General features: G+C 57.6%; 2 protein-coding genes across 3 annotated transcripts in view; one reads left to right on the forward strand and one right to left on the reverse strand.

Annotated features, from left to right (window-relative positions):
- Positions 1-10,507, forward strand: part of rev3l (REV3 like, DNA directed polymerase zeta catalytic subunit) — a 29,474-nt gene extending 18,967 nt beyond the window's left edge. For both annotated transcript variants that reach the window (XM_086143271.1, XM_086143272.1), the window contains 19 exons: positions 57-904; positions 995-1,080; positions 1,392-1,517; positions 1,666-1,858; positions 2,696-2,807; positions 2,871-2,986; positions 3,185-3,300; positions 3,384-3,502; positions 3,701-3,842; positions 5,103-5,347; positions 5,889-5,997; positions 6,089-6,295; positions 6,403-6,512; positions 6,729-6,843; positions 6,987-7,124; positions 7,262-7,452; positions 8,118-8,364; positions 8,984-9,202; positions 9,831-10,507. In XM_086143271.1, the coding sequence (XP_085999397.1) occupies positions 57-904; positions 995-1,080; positions 1,392-1,517; positions 1,666-1,858; positions 2,696-2,807; positions 2,871-2,986; positions 3,185-3,300; positions 3,384-3,502; positions 3,701-3,842; positions 5,103-5,347; positions 5,889-5,997; positions 6,089-6,295; positions 6,403-6,512; positions 6,729-6,843; positions 6,987-7,124; positions 7,262-7,452; positions 8,118-8,364; positions 8,984-9,202; positions 9,831-9,971 (3,580 nt within the window). In that variant the 3' untranslated portion in view covers positions 9,972-10,507. The remainder of the gene's footprint in view (positions 1-56; positions 905-994; positions 1,081-1,391; positions 1,518-1,665; positions 1,859-2,695; positions 2,808-2,870; positions 2,987-3,184; positions 3,301-3,383; positions 3,503-3,700; positions 3,843-5,102; positions 5,348-5,888; positions 5,998-6,088; positions 6,296-6,402; positions 6,513-6,728; positions 6,844-6,986; positions 7,125-7,261; positions 7,453-8,117; positions 8,365-8,983; positions 9,203-9,830) is intronic.
- On the reverse strand, positions 10,486-13,468 carry slc60a2b (solute carrier family 60 member 2b). The gene is made up of 4 exons (XM_086143273.1): positions 13,044-13,468; positions 12,099-12,267; positions 11,898-12,014; positions 10,486-11,681 (listed from the first exon to the last, which is right to left on the reverse strand). Exons 1-4 carry the CDS (start codon positions 13,317-13,319, stop codon positions 10,540-10,542), a joined length of 1,704 nt encoding a protein of 567 aa, XP_085999399.1. The 5' UTR covers positions 13,320-13,468; the 3' UTR covers positions 10,486-10,539.
- Positions 13,469-14,176: the final 708 nt, after the last annotated feature.

The following is a 14,176-nucleotide window of genomic DNA, read 5'->3' on the forward strand; positions in this document are numbered from 1 at the left end:
GTTCATGACCGCCTAACGTTCACTGATGCTTAATAAGTGCCTCGTGTCTTTTCCAGGGAGGTCGGTGGCCGGAAGCTCACCGTGGAAACCAGGTTGGCGAAGGAGCTGCCGGAATTCGACGGACACCTGTCCTTGGAGGGCCTTCATTTCTGGAAAACCGCCTTCTCAGCCATGACCCACCCCGTCATTGCTGTCACCTCAGCCTCCCAGGCCCAGGCGGTGGAGACCGACCCGTCCTCCGCCAACGACAAGAAGGTGGTCCTCCTGCCCTGCAAAAGCCCCCCGACCCGAGAACGAGTGCAGGTGTGGATGGAAGCCAGAAAGCAGTACGAGATCCTACAGAAAGGGCGAATCGACCCGGCGCTGCAGAAGAGGACTGTCATGGGGATGGGTGGAAGCCCTGGGGGCCACCAGCCGTCCATCTCCAGCTGCCCACTGGTGATGGTTGACCTGTGTGACAAACCTGGCGTCAGGACTCCAAGGAGAAAGAAACCCAACCTGTCCTTGACGGTTACCCCGGTGAGGACTGCAGCCTCTGAACGAGAGGCGGCCGAGGCCAGTCCCACTTCAGGCGACGGCACTCCAGAGCAGGACGATGGCGGAGACGCGGAAAGCTCCATATCTCCGGAGTCTCCAGAGCTGCCCACGTGGCAGCAGCCCAGCAGGAACAGTACTTCAGGCCCGGAGGCACCTGGAGATCCTACAAACTCTCTGGAGCCGCCATCGCCCCAGCTCTCCACCTCCTCCCAGAGGGGAGCAGAGAACCTCAGCCCCATCCTCAAGGTCAGCGGTAGGGACGGTGAGCGGACCAGCCCCCTCCTCTGTCACAGCACCCCCTTTTTGATAAGGCGACGGGGCAGCGGTGAAGACGTGGAGCCACTGTGCAGCACTCCAGTGTCCCAGGGTAGGAGCACATCGCCCAGTCCCAGGATGGCTTAGAAGCCGGTACTCCCGATGTGTCCATTCACCTCCTCCTTGTGATGTTCTCCTGCAGCTGAGGTGGCTTCCCAGAAGCTGCAAGAGAGGAGGCGGAGCCAAGCAGAGCCTCTGAGGAGGGTCTTACTGACCACGCAGATGAAGGTCAGATGATAACACTCTGGTGACTGGCATGAGAAGCCTTTTTCAGATGTAACCTACGTTGAGTCTTTGTGTTGCCCCAACCCCCGGAGACCCGTGTCCTCATATGAGGACCTGTCCTCAACCTGACCACCCGATGTGGACTCTTATGTCTCAGGACATCTTTGGTTTGGAAATGTAGTCTTTAGAACCTTGAGTGGAATTTAGAGAGTTGAATTTACTATGTCACTCAGACACAGGAGATGGTTACCAAACAGTCTCACGATGACCCGCTGCTCCTCTTCATCTTCTTCTTCTCCCCATGGGTTCCACAGAACCAGTTTGCAGCTTTGAACGCTCCAAAGAAAGACACCTCTCAGATCGAAGGTCCCAGCATAGCCAACTCCTACGGATTCAAAGTCAGCATGCAGAACCTGCAGGATGCCAAAGCTCTGCATGAGGTGGGCTGAACCTGAGCTTCTCAGCAGGACTTGTGCGGATCGGAATATCAGAAATAACAAGCAGCTGTTCCCATCTTGCGCGTTAGCTCCACAAGGAAGCTCCAGATGGTCGCCACGTTGTTCTGAATCCCATGTGTTGTTCCTTTAGGTCCAGCACCTCACCCTGATGGCCATGGAGCTCCACGCAAGAACCCGGCGTGACCTGGAACCCGACCCAGAGTTCGACCCCATATGTGCCTTATTCTACTGCGTCTCGTCTGACGCCCCCCTGCCGGACCGGGACGCCACCCAGCTGACCGGCGCCATCGTAGTGGACAAAGACCATCCCCGCGGAGACCAAGGTGGGCGCTCGTGGAACCCCGAGGAGATGGAGATTTGTCCATAACGGTGCTCCTCATGGGCTCAGAGGAACCTACTGTTTATTTGATAGTCATTTAGCAGACGCTTTTATCCAAAGCAACTTACAAAACTTGCAATTCAATAACCGAAGATCCAAAGTACCAGTAGTTGTTATTCAGAAGTCCCCACTCTGCCAGATAGCCATCTCGATGTGGGGGGGCTAAGTGGGATTAGTAAGGTAGTGCTCGGTGAAGAGGTATGTTCTCAGCTCACGGTGAAAGATGGGCAGCGACCTGCTGTCCTGACCTTCTTCCGGGAGTTCAGTCAACCAGTGGACTGAGTCGCCCAGACCGAGAAGAGCTGAGACCGGTTGGATCGGCGGCCGGGGCTCTGAGTGACGGGTGGACGGTCGCCCAGAGGGGGCAGATCGGAGGGGACGGGAAGGGACATGTGGCTCAACCATATCCTGAAGATATGACGGGCCGTCCCATTCGCTGCCCGGTAGACGAGCACCAGGGTCTTGGACTTGATGCCGGCGGCTACCGGGAGCCGGTGAAGGGACCTAAGAAGGGCAGTGTGTGGGAGAATTTGGGACGGTTGAACACCAGGCGAGCTGATGCTTTCTGATGAAGCTCCAGAAGCCTGGTGGTCACCGCCGGGGCACCGGCAAGGAGGGGGTTGCCATAGCAATAAGTAATAAGCCCCGCCTCCCCCACGGCCGATGCCTCCAAGATGTGTCTTGATAACTTCACCTTGAGATCCCGTTGAAGCTCTTCTGCAGATCCTTGTCAAAGGTCACTCAATGGCTTCCTCACAGAAACCTCAACTGTCCTCCACAGGTAGTAGAGGAACGGCGCCCCTGCTGGTCAGGTCGGGGGTGTCTGGGCTGCAGGTGACCTACGCCGCCGATGAGAAGATGATGTTCCAGGAGCTGGTCGCCGTGGTGCGGAGGTGAGTCCCTCAGAAGCGCACGGATCGTTGGCGCCACCCCTGCTAACAGAGGCCTGTCTGCAGCTTCGACCCCGACATCCTGCTGGGGTACGAGGTCCAGATGCGTTCCTGGGGGTTCCTCCTCCAGCGGGCGGCGGCGCTGGGAGTGGACCTCTGTCAGCAGCTGTCACGGGTTCCAGGTGAGAAGGTCTAAGCACCACCTTCAGGACAGGAAATGGAACCTGGAGACAAACAGGAAGTAGATGTTCCTGTAGGTCTGAAGGTCTGAGGAAGTTGGTTCTCTTTGTGTGTGTGTGTGTGTGTGTGTGTGTGTGTGTGTGTGTGTGTGTGTGTGTGTGTGTGTGTGTGTGTGTGTGTGTGTGTTTGTGTGCGCGCAGGTGACAAGGAGAGTGTGTTCAGTGCAGAGAGGGACGAGTACGGCTCCGACACCATGTCGGAGATCAGCTTTGTGGGACGAGTCACCCTGAACCTGTGGAGGGTGATGAAGACCGAGGCAGGTGTCTCCTCCTCCACCTTCTTCCACCAGGACACCTCCTGGGATGGATCTCCTCTGACTCCTCTGGTCTGGTCTCCTAGGTGACGCTGAATAGCTACAGCTTTGAGAACGTCGCGTTCCACGTCCTCCACCAGCGCTTCCCCCTCTACTCCCCCCGCACGCTGTCCGACTGGTTCGACCACAGCACCGACCTCCACAGGTGGGTCCTCGCGCTGGTCCAGAACCTCTTGGGAGAACACTCGTACATCTCCTCGCCCATCCTCTGGTTGGACCAGAGGAACGCGTCCAAAGGCATCTTGAGCGTAGACGAGCATTGTCGCAGATGGTCGTAGTTGATGCTTCGGAGAAAGGGACGCGCCTCCCTGTTCCTGAGCTGAACTCTTATTTCTCCTGGCAGGTGGAAAGTGGTGGACCACTACGTGAGCCGGGTCTGCGGCGCCATGCAGCTTCTGCAGCACAGCGACATCGTGGGCCGCACCAGCGAGCTCGCCAGGCTCTTCGGGATCCAGTTCCTGCATGTTCTGACCCGAGGATCGCAGGTACTGCAGCTCTGAGGAGCATCCTCTGCTGTGTGCTCCTGCCGTGGGATGAGAGCCCTTCTCCAGAGGCTCATCAGGAGCTTTTCATGGCATCTCCTGACCACCAGAACCTAGAACCAGGTGCTGGACCACAGAGTTTAGAACCAGAGAACCAGCAGGTTCTTCTGCCCCCGAAGGGTCCTCGAGGTATGTTCCCGACCTAATGGAACGAACCCGACGGCTCGATCCAGAACTGCAGGTTCACCGGGGAACATCTCAGAACATGAGCTCCTGACCCTTGTTTGGGGAGGAAACATCTCACAGACCTTCAACTTGTCCAGCTGTAGCTGGAGCCTTTTGGTGTCAGACAGCTGACACACAGAAGTTCTGCTAGAAGTGGAACCAGAGAACAGGGACCAAGAGTGAAAGTTGTAAGGACAGTGTAATAACGCCAGTGTTGACCTAAGGATGTACTAGCGCAGATGTAGTTGTACTAAGGATTTGGTAACACTGATGTAGTTGTATTATTGGTGTACTAGCGCTGATGTTGTACTAAGGGTGTACTAACACTGATGAAGATTTACCAAGGGTGTACTAACTGATGCAGTTGTAGTAAGGGTGTACTAACACTGATGTAGTAGTACTAAGGATTTGCTAACACTGATGTAGGTGTACTATGGGTGTACTAGCTCTGATGTACTTGTGCTATGGGTGTATTAGAGCTGATGTAGTTGTACTAAGGGTGTACTAACAGTTATGTAGTTGTACTAAGGGTGTACTAACAGTGATGTAGTTGTACAATGGGTGTACTAACGCTGATGTAGATCTACTAAGGGTGTACCAACACGAATGTAGTTGTACTATAGGTGTGCTAGTGCTGCTGTAGTTGTACTAACACTGATCTAGATGTACTCAGGGTGCACTAACACAGATGTAGATGTGCTAAGGGTGTACCAACACTGATGTAGATCTACTAAGGGTGTACTAACACTGATGTAGTTATACTATTGATGTGCTAGTACTGATGTAGTTGTACTAACACTGATGTAGTTGTACTAAGGGTGTACTGGTGCTGATGTAGTTGTACTAAGGGTGTATTAGTGCTGATGTAGTTGTACTAACACTGATGTAGTTGTACTAAGGGTGTACTCGTGCTGATGTAGTTGTACTAAGGGTGTATTAGTGCTGATGTAGTTGTACTAACACTGATGTAGTTGTAATAAGGGTGTACTCGTGCTGATGTAGTTGTACTAAGGGTGTACTCTCGCTGTGGTCCTGCAGTACCGTGTGGAGTCCATGATGCTCCGCGTTGCCAAGCCGCTCAACTACATCCTGGTGACGCCCAGCGTGCAGCAGCGAGCCCAGCAGAGGGCGCCGCAGTGCCTCCCACTCATCATGGAGCCCGAGTCGCGCTTCTACAGCAACTCGGTGGTGGTCTTGGACTTCCAGTCGCTCTATCCCTCCATCGTCATCGCCTACAACTACTGCTTCTCCACCTGCCTCGGGCACGTGGACAGCCTGGGAACGTAAGCGGCCGCCGCAGGTTCTCTGCGTTCTCCCGTCGGACCTTCTGCGCCAGAAAGGGGAAGTAGATCCACCCGGGAGAACCTGGTCCTGTGGCCCCGCGGAGATGAAGCTGCCTGGGTGGAGGCGGTCATCTCTGGTTAACTTGGTGACCTCAGATTAGGACCAGGTCTCAGCCGGGTGATCTAGCATTATTACTTGGAATTACTTATCGTCACCTCGCAATCAGTGAAATTGATCGAAATCATACGAGATCGATGAATTGAAGGGGTTAGGGTCAGGTGACCTCCCGCTCAGGCCACGGATGGAGATCCGGGTTCTCCCTGTCTTCTGTCACTCATCTTATGATCGGCGGCTCATCAGTTGATACTCGAGAACCTGATGTCTTCTTGAGAACCTCAGCTTTGGAAGCCCATGTCTTCAAAACCTGGTGTTTTTTGGACCTGGTGTTTCTGCAACCTGACGTGTCTAGAACCTGGTGTCTGTAGACCTCAGTGAGTGGAGCTCCAAACACCTCTGAACCTGCTTGACGTGTCCCTGCAGGGCCGACGAGTTTAAGTTCGGCTGCACCTCCTTGAAGGTTCCTCCTGCCCTGCTGCACCTCCTGCACAACCACATCTCCATCTCCCCCAACGGGGTCGCCTTTGTCAAGGTGACACACACACACACACACACACACACACACACACACACACACACACACTCAAGCACACACACGCTCACACTGCAACCTCACCCCCCAGGCGTCGGTGCGTCGCGGCGTGCTGCCCTCCATGCTGGAGGAGATCCTGAGGACCCGTGTGATGGTCAAGAAGTCCATGAAGACCTACAAGCAGGACAAGAACCTGCTGAAGCTCCTGGACGCCCGGCAGCTGGGCCTCAAGCTCATCGCCAACGTCACCTTCGGCTACGCCGCCGCCAACTACTCCGGGCGCATGCCCAGCGTGGAGGTGAGCGGGTGGTTGCCATGGCAACAGGGTCCCCTTTCAACCAACGTTCTCCACCTCCATGTTCTCCACCTTTATGTTCTCCATGTTCTCCACCCGTGCTGCTGCAGGTGGGCGACAGCATCGTCCACAAAGCCCGGGAGACCCTGGAAAGAGCCATCAGGCTGGTCAACGACACCAAGAAGTGGGGGGCCAGGGTCGTCTATGGAGACACCGACAGGTGGGACACACACACACACACACACACACACACACACTAATCACATGTAACGATCACATATCAGTGTGATCAATGCTTCAAAGATGATTGGTTCATTTCTCAGTGATTGGTACCATATTGATCCTCAGTGAATGTCCTGATGACTTTCTGATCACTTATGGGTGTGTGTGTGTGTGTGTGTGTGTGTGTGTCTGTGTGTGTGTGTGTGTGTGGCAGTATGTTTGTGTTGCTGAAAGGAGCCACCAAAGAGCAGGCCTTCAAGATCGGCCAGGAGATCGCCGAGGCCGTAACGGCCACCAACCCCAAACCCGTCAAACTCAAGTTTGAGAAGGTGTGACGCACACACACACACACACACACACACACACACACACACACACACTAGTGCTCTTTGTTGTTTATTTATTTTCTTTGCTGACTTTCAGAGGTGATTAATGGTGTGTGTGTGTGTGTGTGTGTGTGTGTGTGTGTCAGGTGTACCTGCCCTGCGTGCTCCAGACCAAGAAGCGTTACGTGGGCTACATGTACGAGAGCCTGGAGCAGAAGGAGCCCGTGTTCGACGCCAAAGGCATCGAGACGGTTCGCCGCGACGGCTGCCCCGCTGTTGCCAAGGTAACGGGAAGCCCCGCCTCCCGGCCCTCCGAACCGATCGCCGGTCGGCGAGGAGGTTCGGCTTCGGACGGAGCTCCGAGCTCCTCCGTCCGGCCGCGGCTCACGCCGCCTCCCGGACCTTCTCGTCCTCCCGTCAGGTTCTGGAACGTTCCATCAAGCTGCTGTTTGAGACCCGGGACCTGAGCCAGGTCAAGCAGTTCGTCCAGCGTCAGTGTGTGAAGGTCCTGGAGGGCCGGGCCTCCGTGCAGGACCTCACCTTCGCCAAGGAGTACCGGGGGGGCGGAGCCTACCGGCCCGGGGCCTGTGTGCCCGCCCTGGAGCTCGCCAGGTGTGTGTGTGTGTGTGTGTGTGTGTGTGTGTGTGTGTGTGTGTGTGTGTGTGTGTGTGTGTGTGTGTGTGTGTGTGTGTGTTCCTGCTGGATGTGAGAGGGTGTTCCTCATGGACATGTGTGTGTCTTCCTAATAAGCATGTGTGTTCCTACTAGATGACTGTTGCTGCAGTGTGTGTGTGTGTGTGTGTGTATGTTTGTGTGTGTGTGGGTGGGTGTGTGTCTTCCTAATAAGCATGTGTGTTCCCACTAGATGACTGTTCCTGCAGTGTGTGTGTGTGTGTGTGTGTGTGTGTGTGTGTGTGTTTGATCCCAATAAGCATTGTGTTCCCAAGAGATGTCTGTGTTCCTGAAGTCTATGCTTGTGCATGCATGTGTATACGTGTGTGTGTCTTCCTAATAAGCATGAGTGTGTGTGTTCCCACTAGATGTCTGTTCCTGCAGTGTGTGTGTGTGTGTGTGTGTGTGTGTGTGTGCGCTGCAGATACTGTACTCTGTGTGACTCCCAATTACTCTTCCTCGTGTCTGGCTGCATGCACAGTACCTGAGACTGTTGCCTAGCAACGCAGCTCACACAGTGTGAGAAAGTCAGCTCCCAGAGCTGTGCGTGTGTGTGTGTGTGTGTGGTCCCAGTGCTAAATGTGTGTGTATGTGTGTGTGAGCAGACGTATGATGGCGTACGACCGTCGCCTGGAGCCCCGTGTGGGGGAGCGGGTCCCGTACGTGGTGGTGTTCGGCCCCCCCGGGCAGCCGCTGATCCAGCTGGTGCGGCGCCCCCTGGAGGCGCTGCAGGACCCGGCCCTCAGGATCAACGCCACCTACTACGTCACCAAGCAGATCCTGCCGCCGCTCGCCAGGATGTTCCAGCTCATCGGGGTGGACGTCTTCAGCTGGTACCAGCAGCTGCCCCGGGTGGGTGCGGCACACGCACACACACACACACACACACACACTCGCGTACGTACGCCCCCCCTTATCCCATGTGGGTCTGTGTTGCCATGGTAACACCCATGAGTAATTCCACGCCTGCATGCTTTGATAGAAGGTGACGGGCGGACGCCGCGGCCCCTCCCCCTTTGTTTTTGTTGCCATGGTGACCTGAAACACCCAAAGACAAAGCAGAACCTCCACACCTTCAAAGCAGTAACCTGAGAAGGTTCCTTGACTTCTGGAGGTTCTTGCAGGAGAACAAAGAAGGAGGGAGACGCCTCCTCTTCTTCTTCCTGCTGCCTGTGGACGGGCGTGGCTCTCTGGCGCCCCCTGCTGGCCGACCGATAGCGTGCACTGCCGTGTGTGTGTGTGTGTGTGTGTGTGTGTGTGTGTGTGTGTGTGTGTGTGTGTGTGTGTGTGTGTGTGTGTGTGTGTGTGTGTGTGTGTGTGTGTGTGTGTGTGTGTGTGTGTGGAGCAGAGGGTGGCAGCAGTAACTTTAGGAGCAGGAAGAGGAATTTCTTGAAATAAAATGTCGGTTGTGGAGGTGGAGAAGGGAGATGTTCCCCCACCTTCAGCTGATCGCCCCTCCCCTCCTCCCCAGGTCCAGAGGTCGTCGGGCTCCTCGGCGGCGGCGGCGGGCGAGGACGGCGTGCGCAAAGGAACCATCGCCCAGTTCTTCACCACGCTGCACTGCCCCGTCTGCGACCAGCTCACCCAGCTGGGCGTCTGCAGCCGCTGCAGGTCCGACCCCCAGAAGGTGGCGCTCAGCCTCCAGCAGGACATCCGCCTCTGGGAGAGCCAGCAGGACCAGCTGCTGAAGGTCAGCACCATCTCACACTCCTTCCAGGGTCAGGCTCTGGAGACGTGAGGACTCTGAGCTTTGAGAAGTCAAATAACTCCCGAATGAAAAGATCCGAGTCAGAAAACATTTCAAGAAATGAATAATAACAAAATATATAATTTAATCATTTAAATCATAATTTAAATGTAATTAAGGTAATGGACGCATATCCTTCGGTCATTTTCGTACAAAAATAAAATGACTAAAAAATAATTTATTCTAATTGAACCGATCTTTTTTTTTTTTTTAATCTACATGAAATAACTGTAATAGGTAAAAATCATCTATAACAACATCATTGAAATACATGATTTAATCACTACATAGATTTTAAAATCCAACTACAGTCGAGTCATTTAAACAATGATTGAAATTGTAAATCATTTATTATAACCGTAATCATTTCCTCTTCGATGTGACTCTGTATTTCCTGGAAGCCGGCCAATGAGGTCGCCGGGCTCGGTCACATGACCCGCAGGCGGACAGTGGGCGGAGCCACCGCCAAAGCTTTACTCTCACTTCCTGCAAGGACAGGTGGAGGCGGTGCTGACCTCTGTGTGTGTGTGTGTGTGTGTGTGTGTGTGTGTGTGTGTGTGTGTGTGTGCAGGTGTGTAAGAGCTGCAGCGGTGTCTCCGAGCGTCAGGTCCCCTGCGTGTCCCTGGACTGCCCCGTCCTCTACAAGCTGTCCCGGGTCTCCAGGCAGGTCTCCAGGGCGCCGTACCTCCGCCAGCTGCTGGAGCAGTTCTGATTGGCTCCCCTCGCCCCGCCCCCCCCCCTGCCCCGCCCCCCCGCCGACTCGGTGCTATCTGCTGCCCCCCCCCGTCTGTGTGACAGTCCCTCGGGTTGTGGTCGAGAAGGTCCTCGCCGTCTCCTAGATGTTTCGTCCCACCGGTGTTTCCCGCTCTCCTGTGTTTGTCTCCATGCTTGTGCTGGCGTCCGTGGGCGGAGCCCGCCCGCGGGGGGGCGGAGCTCCTGGACGCCGCCCCTGTAAATAGTCCCCGCCTCCTGTGATCTGTGTTCCTGCGTCGGACCCGGGAGACGCCGGCGCGGCGCTGTGTGTGGATCGTCGATGTCCCGAAGAAACTTCTCCCTGTGCTTTGGTGGTTCTGTGGACGTTCTCTTCTTCTGTGGCGGAGCGGCGAGGGGCGGCGAGCGGCGGCGGGGCCCGGGGCCCGGGGCCGACCCGGGGTGTATAAATGTAAAGAGGAGGGCTCTCTGTTTTTATTGGACGTTGCCGTGGCTGCGGGTTGAAGATTGATATAATAAAAAGTCAGTGTATCCAAACACCTGCTGGTCATTGGTCGCCGCGGTGACGCTCAGTCTCGCTTCTCCCGCTCCGGCGTCGGCGGCAGTTTGCGCCTCGGCGAGTCGGCGTCGCCGGGCCGAAAGGGGGCGGAGCCCGGGGGCGCCGCGTCGTCCATCTCCACGACCTCGAAGTCGGCGTCGTTCCACCGGTCGGCCTCGTTCTCCTCCTCGTCCTCCTCGGCGGCGCCGGCGTCCAGCAGCGCCCGCCGGTACTCGCCGTCGTCGGCGTCGGCCCGGCCCCGGCGCCGCCGCTTCCCGCCCCTGCCGGCGGGCGGCGCCGAGGCCAGCTTGTACATGACGGGGAACAGGATGGAGGCGAAGGCGGAGGTGGCCAGCGCCAGGTACATGAGCAGAGGCTGGTCCCGGAAGAACCCCAGCAGGAAGCCCAGCAGGGCGGGCAGCACCATCTCGCCGAGCCCCGCCCCCACCACGAAGGCGGCGGCGGTGCGGCCCGTCACGGCGGTGTACTGCTCCAGCCAGGAGATCCCGCCCGGGAAGGTGGAGGCCATGGAGGCCCCGTAGAGGCCGGTGCAGACCCACAGCACCGCCTTCTCCCGGCTGAAGAGGACCAGCAGCAGCGAGGACGCGGTGGCGCCCGCCAGGCTCAGCAGGATCATGGCGCCCGGGGACATGCAGGCGGCGAAGAAGACGGCGAGGCCGCGGCAGGCGGCGAAGGCGGCCCAGAAGAGTGAGTTGAGGCCGGCGGCCTGCGACGCCTCCATGCGGGCGTAGTCCTTGGCGAAGGTGAAGACGAAGGAGCCGTAGGCCACCTCGGCGCCCACGTAGGCGAAGAAGAAGAAGAAGAGCAGCGCCACTAGGGCGGCGTGGTGGCGGGCCCGCGGACGCAGGGCACCGCCGCCGCCGCCGCCGCGCCCCCGCTCCCGGGACCCGCCGCCGCCCAGCGACAGCGCGAAGAAGACGGCGGAGACCAGGAGGACGAAGGAGCCGATCACCACGTAGGCCCACATGGACTGCAGGGCGCCGCCGCGCCCGCCCGGGACGGTGGCGTTGGGGGCGGAGCCTCCGCCGGGGGCGAACAGCAGCTTGGCGATGATGGGAGACACGAAGGCTCCGGACGCAAAGCTGAAGTGAAGAGCCTGCAGGTGAGGACCAGCCTGCTCCGCCCACGTGCTCAGGAGCAACACGTTCCCACCTACACACACACACACACACACACACACACACACACACACACCTGTCAGCAGGAGGCCTCACTAACTTGACTCGTTAAAACCCTTCTTTGGCCCGACGGCTCAAAGGTTTGGAGAACCCTGAGGGCCTTCTGGACCAGATCTGAGCAGGGACCTGGATCTCAGAGGTCCCCCTGAGGCCTCCAGAGGACCCACACAGAGCTGAGGAAACATCTCACCGGTGTCCAGGACCCCCATGGAGACCCCGATGCTGGACATGAGGCCGGTGAGGACCAGGGCCTGCTGGCAGAAGGGGATGGAGCACATTCCCAACGCCGTGACCAGCAGAGACAACCCTGTGGGGAAACACCTCACATCAGTGTGTGTGTGTGTGTGTGTATATGTGTGTGTGTGTGTGTGTGTGTGTGTGAGTGTGTTACCCAGCAGGATGTGGGGGTTCATGCAGTCGAACAGGAAGCCCCCCAGCAGGGACCCCCCGATGTAGCCAGCAGAGCGTCCCACGAAGATGTAGGAGATGTTGCTGATGTTCTTCTTCACATTGAGAGCCAGGTCCTCAAAGGTGGGACCCAAAACAGAGATGCTCATCCCCTGAGGTGAAGAACAACATGGACCATGAATCATCTCCACAGCTCAGCTCAGTCAAGTCTGAAGTTTAACTGAAAACAACACAACCGACAGGAAGGTGTGAAGAAAGCACCTGAGGTGGAGGGACGGACATCCATCCACACCTCCATCATCCATCCATCCATCCATCCATCCATCCATCCATCCATCCATCCATCCATCCATCCATCCATCCACACCTCCATCCATCCACCCTCTCAACCACAGGTCTGGACAAAGCAAGTCTCTGATGGACCTCTATCATGTTTGGACAGTGGGAGGAACCTGGAGAACCCTGAGGAACCCCAGGCTGAGGCTCCACACAAGGAACCCCGTGGACCAGCCAGGGACCTCCTGCAGCGAGGAGCTGCTCCAGGTCCCGAGGAGCCAGAAGGAGATATCTCCACCTCCTCTCCTTCCTTCACCTCTTCTTCTTCCTACACCTTGTCGTCTTTTTCAACTTCCTCTTCCTCCACCTCTCCTTCTCCTCCTTCTTCATCCGGGACATCAGACTCTGTTTGCGCGCGCGCCAACCGGATGCGCACCTGTCTATCCGGTTTCCGGCGTGCACGCGCTGCCCAGCAGGCTATGACGCTAGCTTGCTAATGCTAGCTGCAGAGAGGGACTACTTGTTCGGCCGGAGAGCCGACGCCAGCCGGCTCTCCGGCCGCCCTCCATCTCCTCCACCTCCTCCATCTCCTCCACCTTCTTCATCTCCTCCACCTTCTCCACCTTCTCCACCTGCTCCGGCGGATGTTTACCAGGCCGAGGAAGGAGGCGCACAGCGCCAGAGTGACGCTCCAGCGGCCGCAGGTTCCGCCCCTCCTCCCGGTCTCCTCCGCCCGGGTGTCGCTCCGCGGCTCTCCGGACCTCCTGGCCGCCCTCAGCGCGCTCCTCAGCGCCGCCCGCCCGCCGCCGTCCTTGCTCTTGTCGAACAGGGTGTCTTCTTCCTCCTCCTCTTCCTGCTCCTCCTGCTCCTCTTCGTCTTCCATGTTGGCGAAGCGGACGTGCTTCTTCCTGTTGGCGGAGGCAGACATCGCCGCCGCCGGGTCGTGATCGGCTCTGGCGGCGTCGGGACTGAGATCCCTCCGCAGCTCCGGGGCTCCGGTGCTCCGCCGCCGCTCCGTCCAACCCCAGCTCCGGGCGTCGCTCCTGCGCGGCGGCGGCCGGGAAGTGATGGCCGTGCGGGGCGTCCCTCCCGCACGTCAACCGCAAACACCGGCGAGCTGCGCGGACAAAGATCCTCCGTGGGAAGAGGTCTCACTCTGTTGTAAACACCGGCTCCCACACGGGACGACGGACGCGCTGCGGCGTCTGTAGTCCCGCCCGGCCGCCGGCCTCCATCCATCCTCTCAGCCTCGGCAGAAGCAACCCGAGCGGGGCGGAGAAAACCCCGGACACAGCCGCGGCCGGCCGAGAGGGACGGCGGCCATGTTGGTCCCCAAATATCGATCAGAGTGAGAGTTCTTGTGTCTCTTCCTTGTCCGATTCGGCCTCGTCGCTGCCGTGAAACAGCGCCCTCTAGTGGCCAGAAGGCGGCGGCGCAGGCAGCTCGGTTCCCCTGCTGGGTCCGGAGAGGAAGGAACCGGAAAACATGTTTTCTAGAAAAGTCTGTGTGAGTTTAAACGTGATCTCAAACCACGGGGAAGCTCTCCACGGGTGGCGGGGTTACATCCAGGTCTTGTCAGAGAGAGATGGCTGGGAGTTCGTGTTGAAGAGGAAATAATCACAATGAGATGTTGAGGTTTAAACACAGGGTTGTTTTACTAGAAACATCATCGTTCATTCTCCCGCTGTCAGGCCCACAGCTCGCTCACTGGACCAGACGCCGGCACCGCCAGAGGCCCGCACATGGAGACCTCCAACCATTCACAGGTCTGGAGGACGCAGGGTC

This window comes from Fistularia commersonii, chromosome 36 (genome assembly GCF_037954325.1).
Source record: "Fistularia commersonii isolate RoL2024-O1a breed Wild chromosome 36, RoL_Fcom_v1.0, whole genome shotgun sequence".
NCBI classification, from domain to species: domain Eukaryota; kingdom Metazoa; phylum Chordata; class Actinopteri; order Syngnathiformes; family Fistulariidae; genus Fistularia; species Fistularia commersonii.

Coding starts and splice junctions, on each gene's coding strand:
- slc60a2b (XM_086143273.1), bottom strand. CDS start 13,319: ATGTCTGCCTCCGCCAACAGGAAGAAGCACGTCCGCTTCGCCAACATG. Junction 12,015..12,098: donor GAACCCCCACATCCTGCTGG/GTAACACACTCA, acceptor GTTTCCCCACAG/GGTTGTCTCTGCTGGTCACG. Junction 11,682..11,897: donor CATGGGGGTCCTGGACACCG/GTGAGATGTTTC, acceptor GTGTGTGTGTAG/GTGGGAACGTGTTGCTCCTG.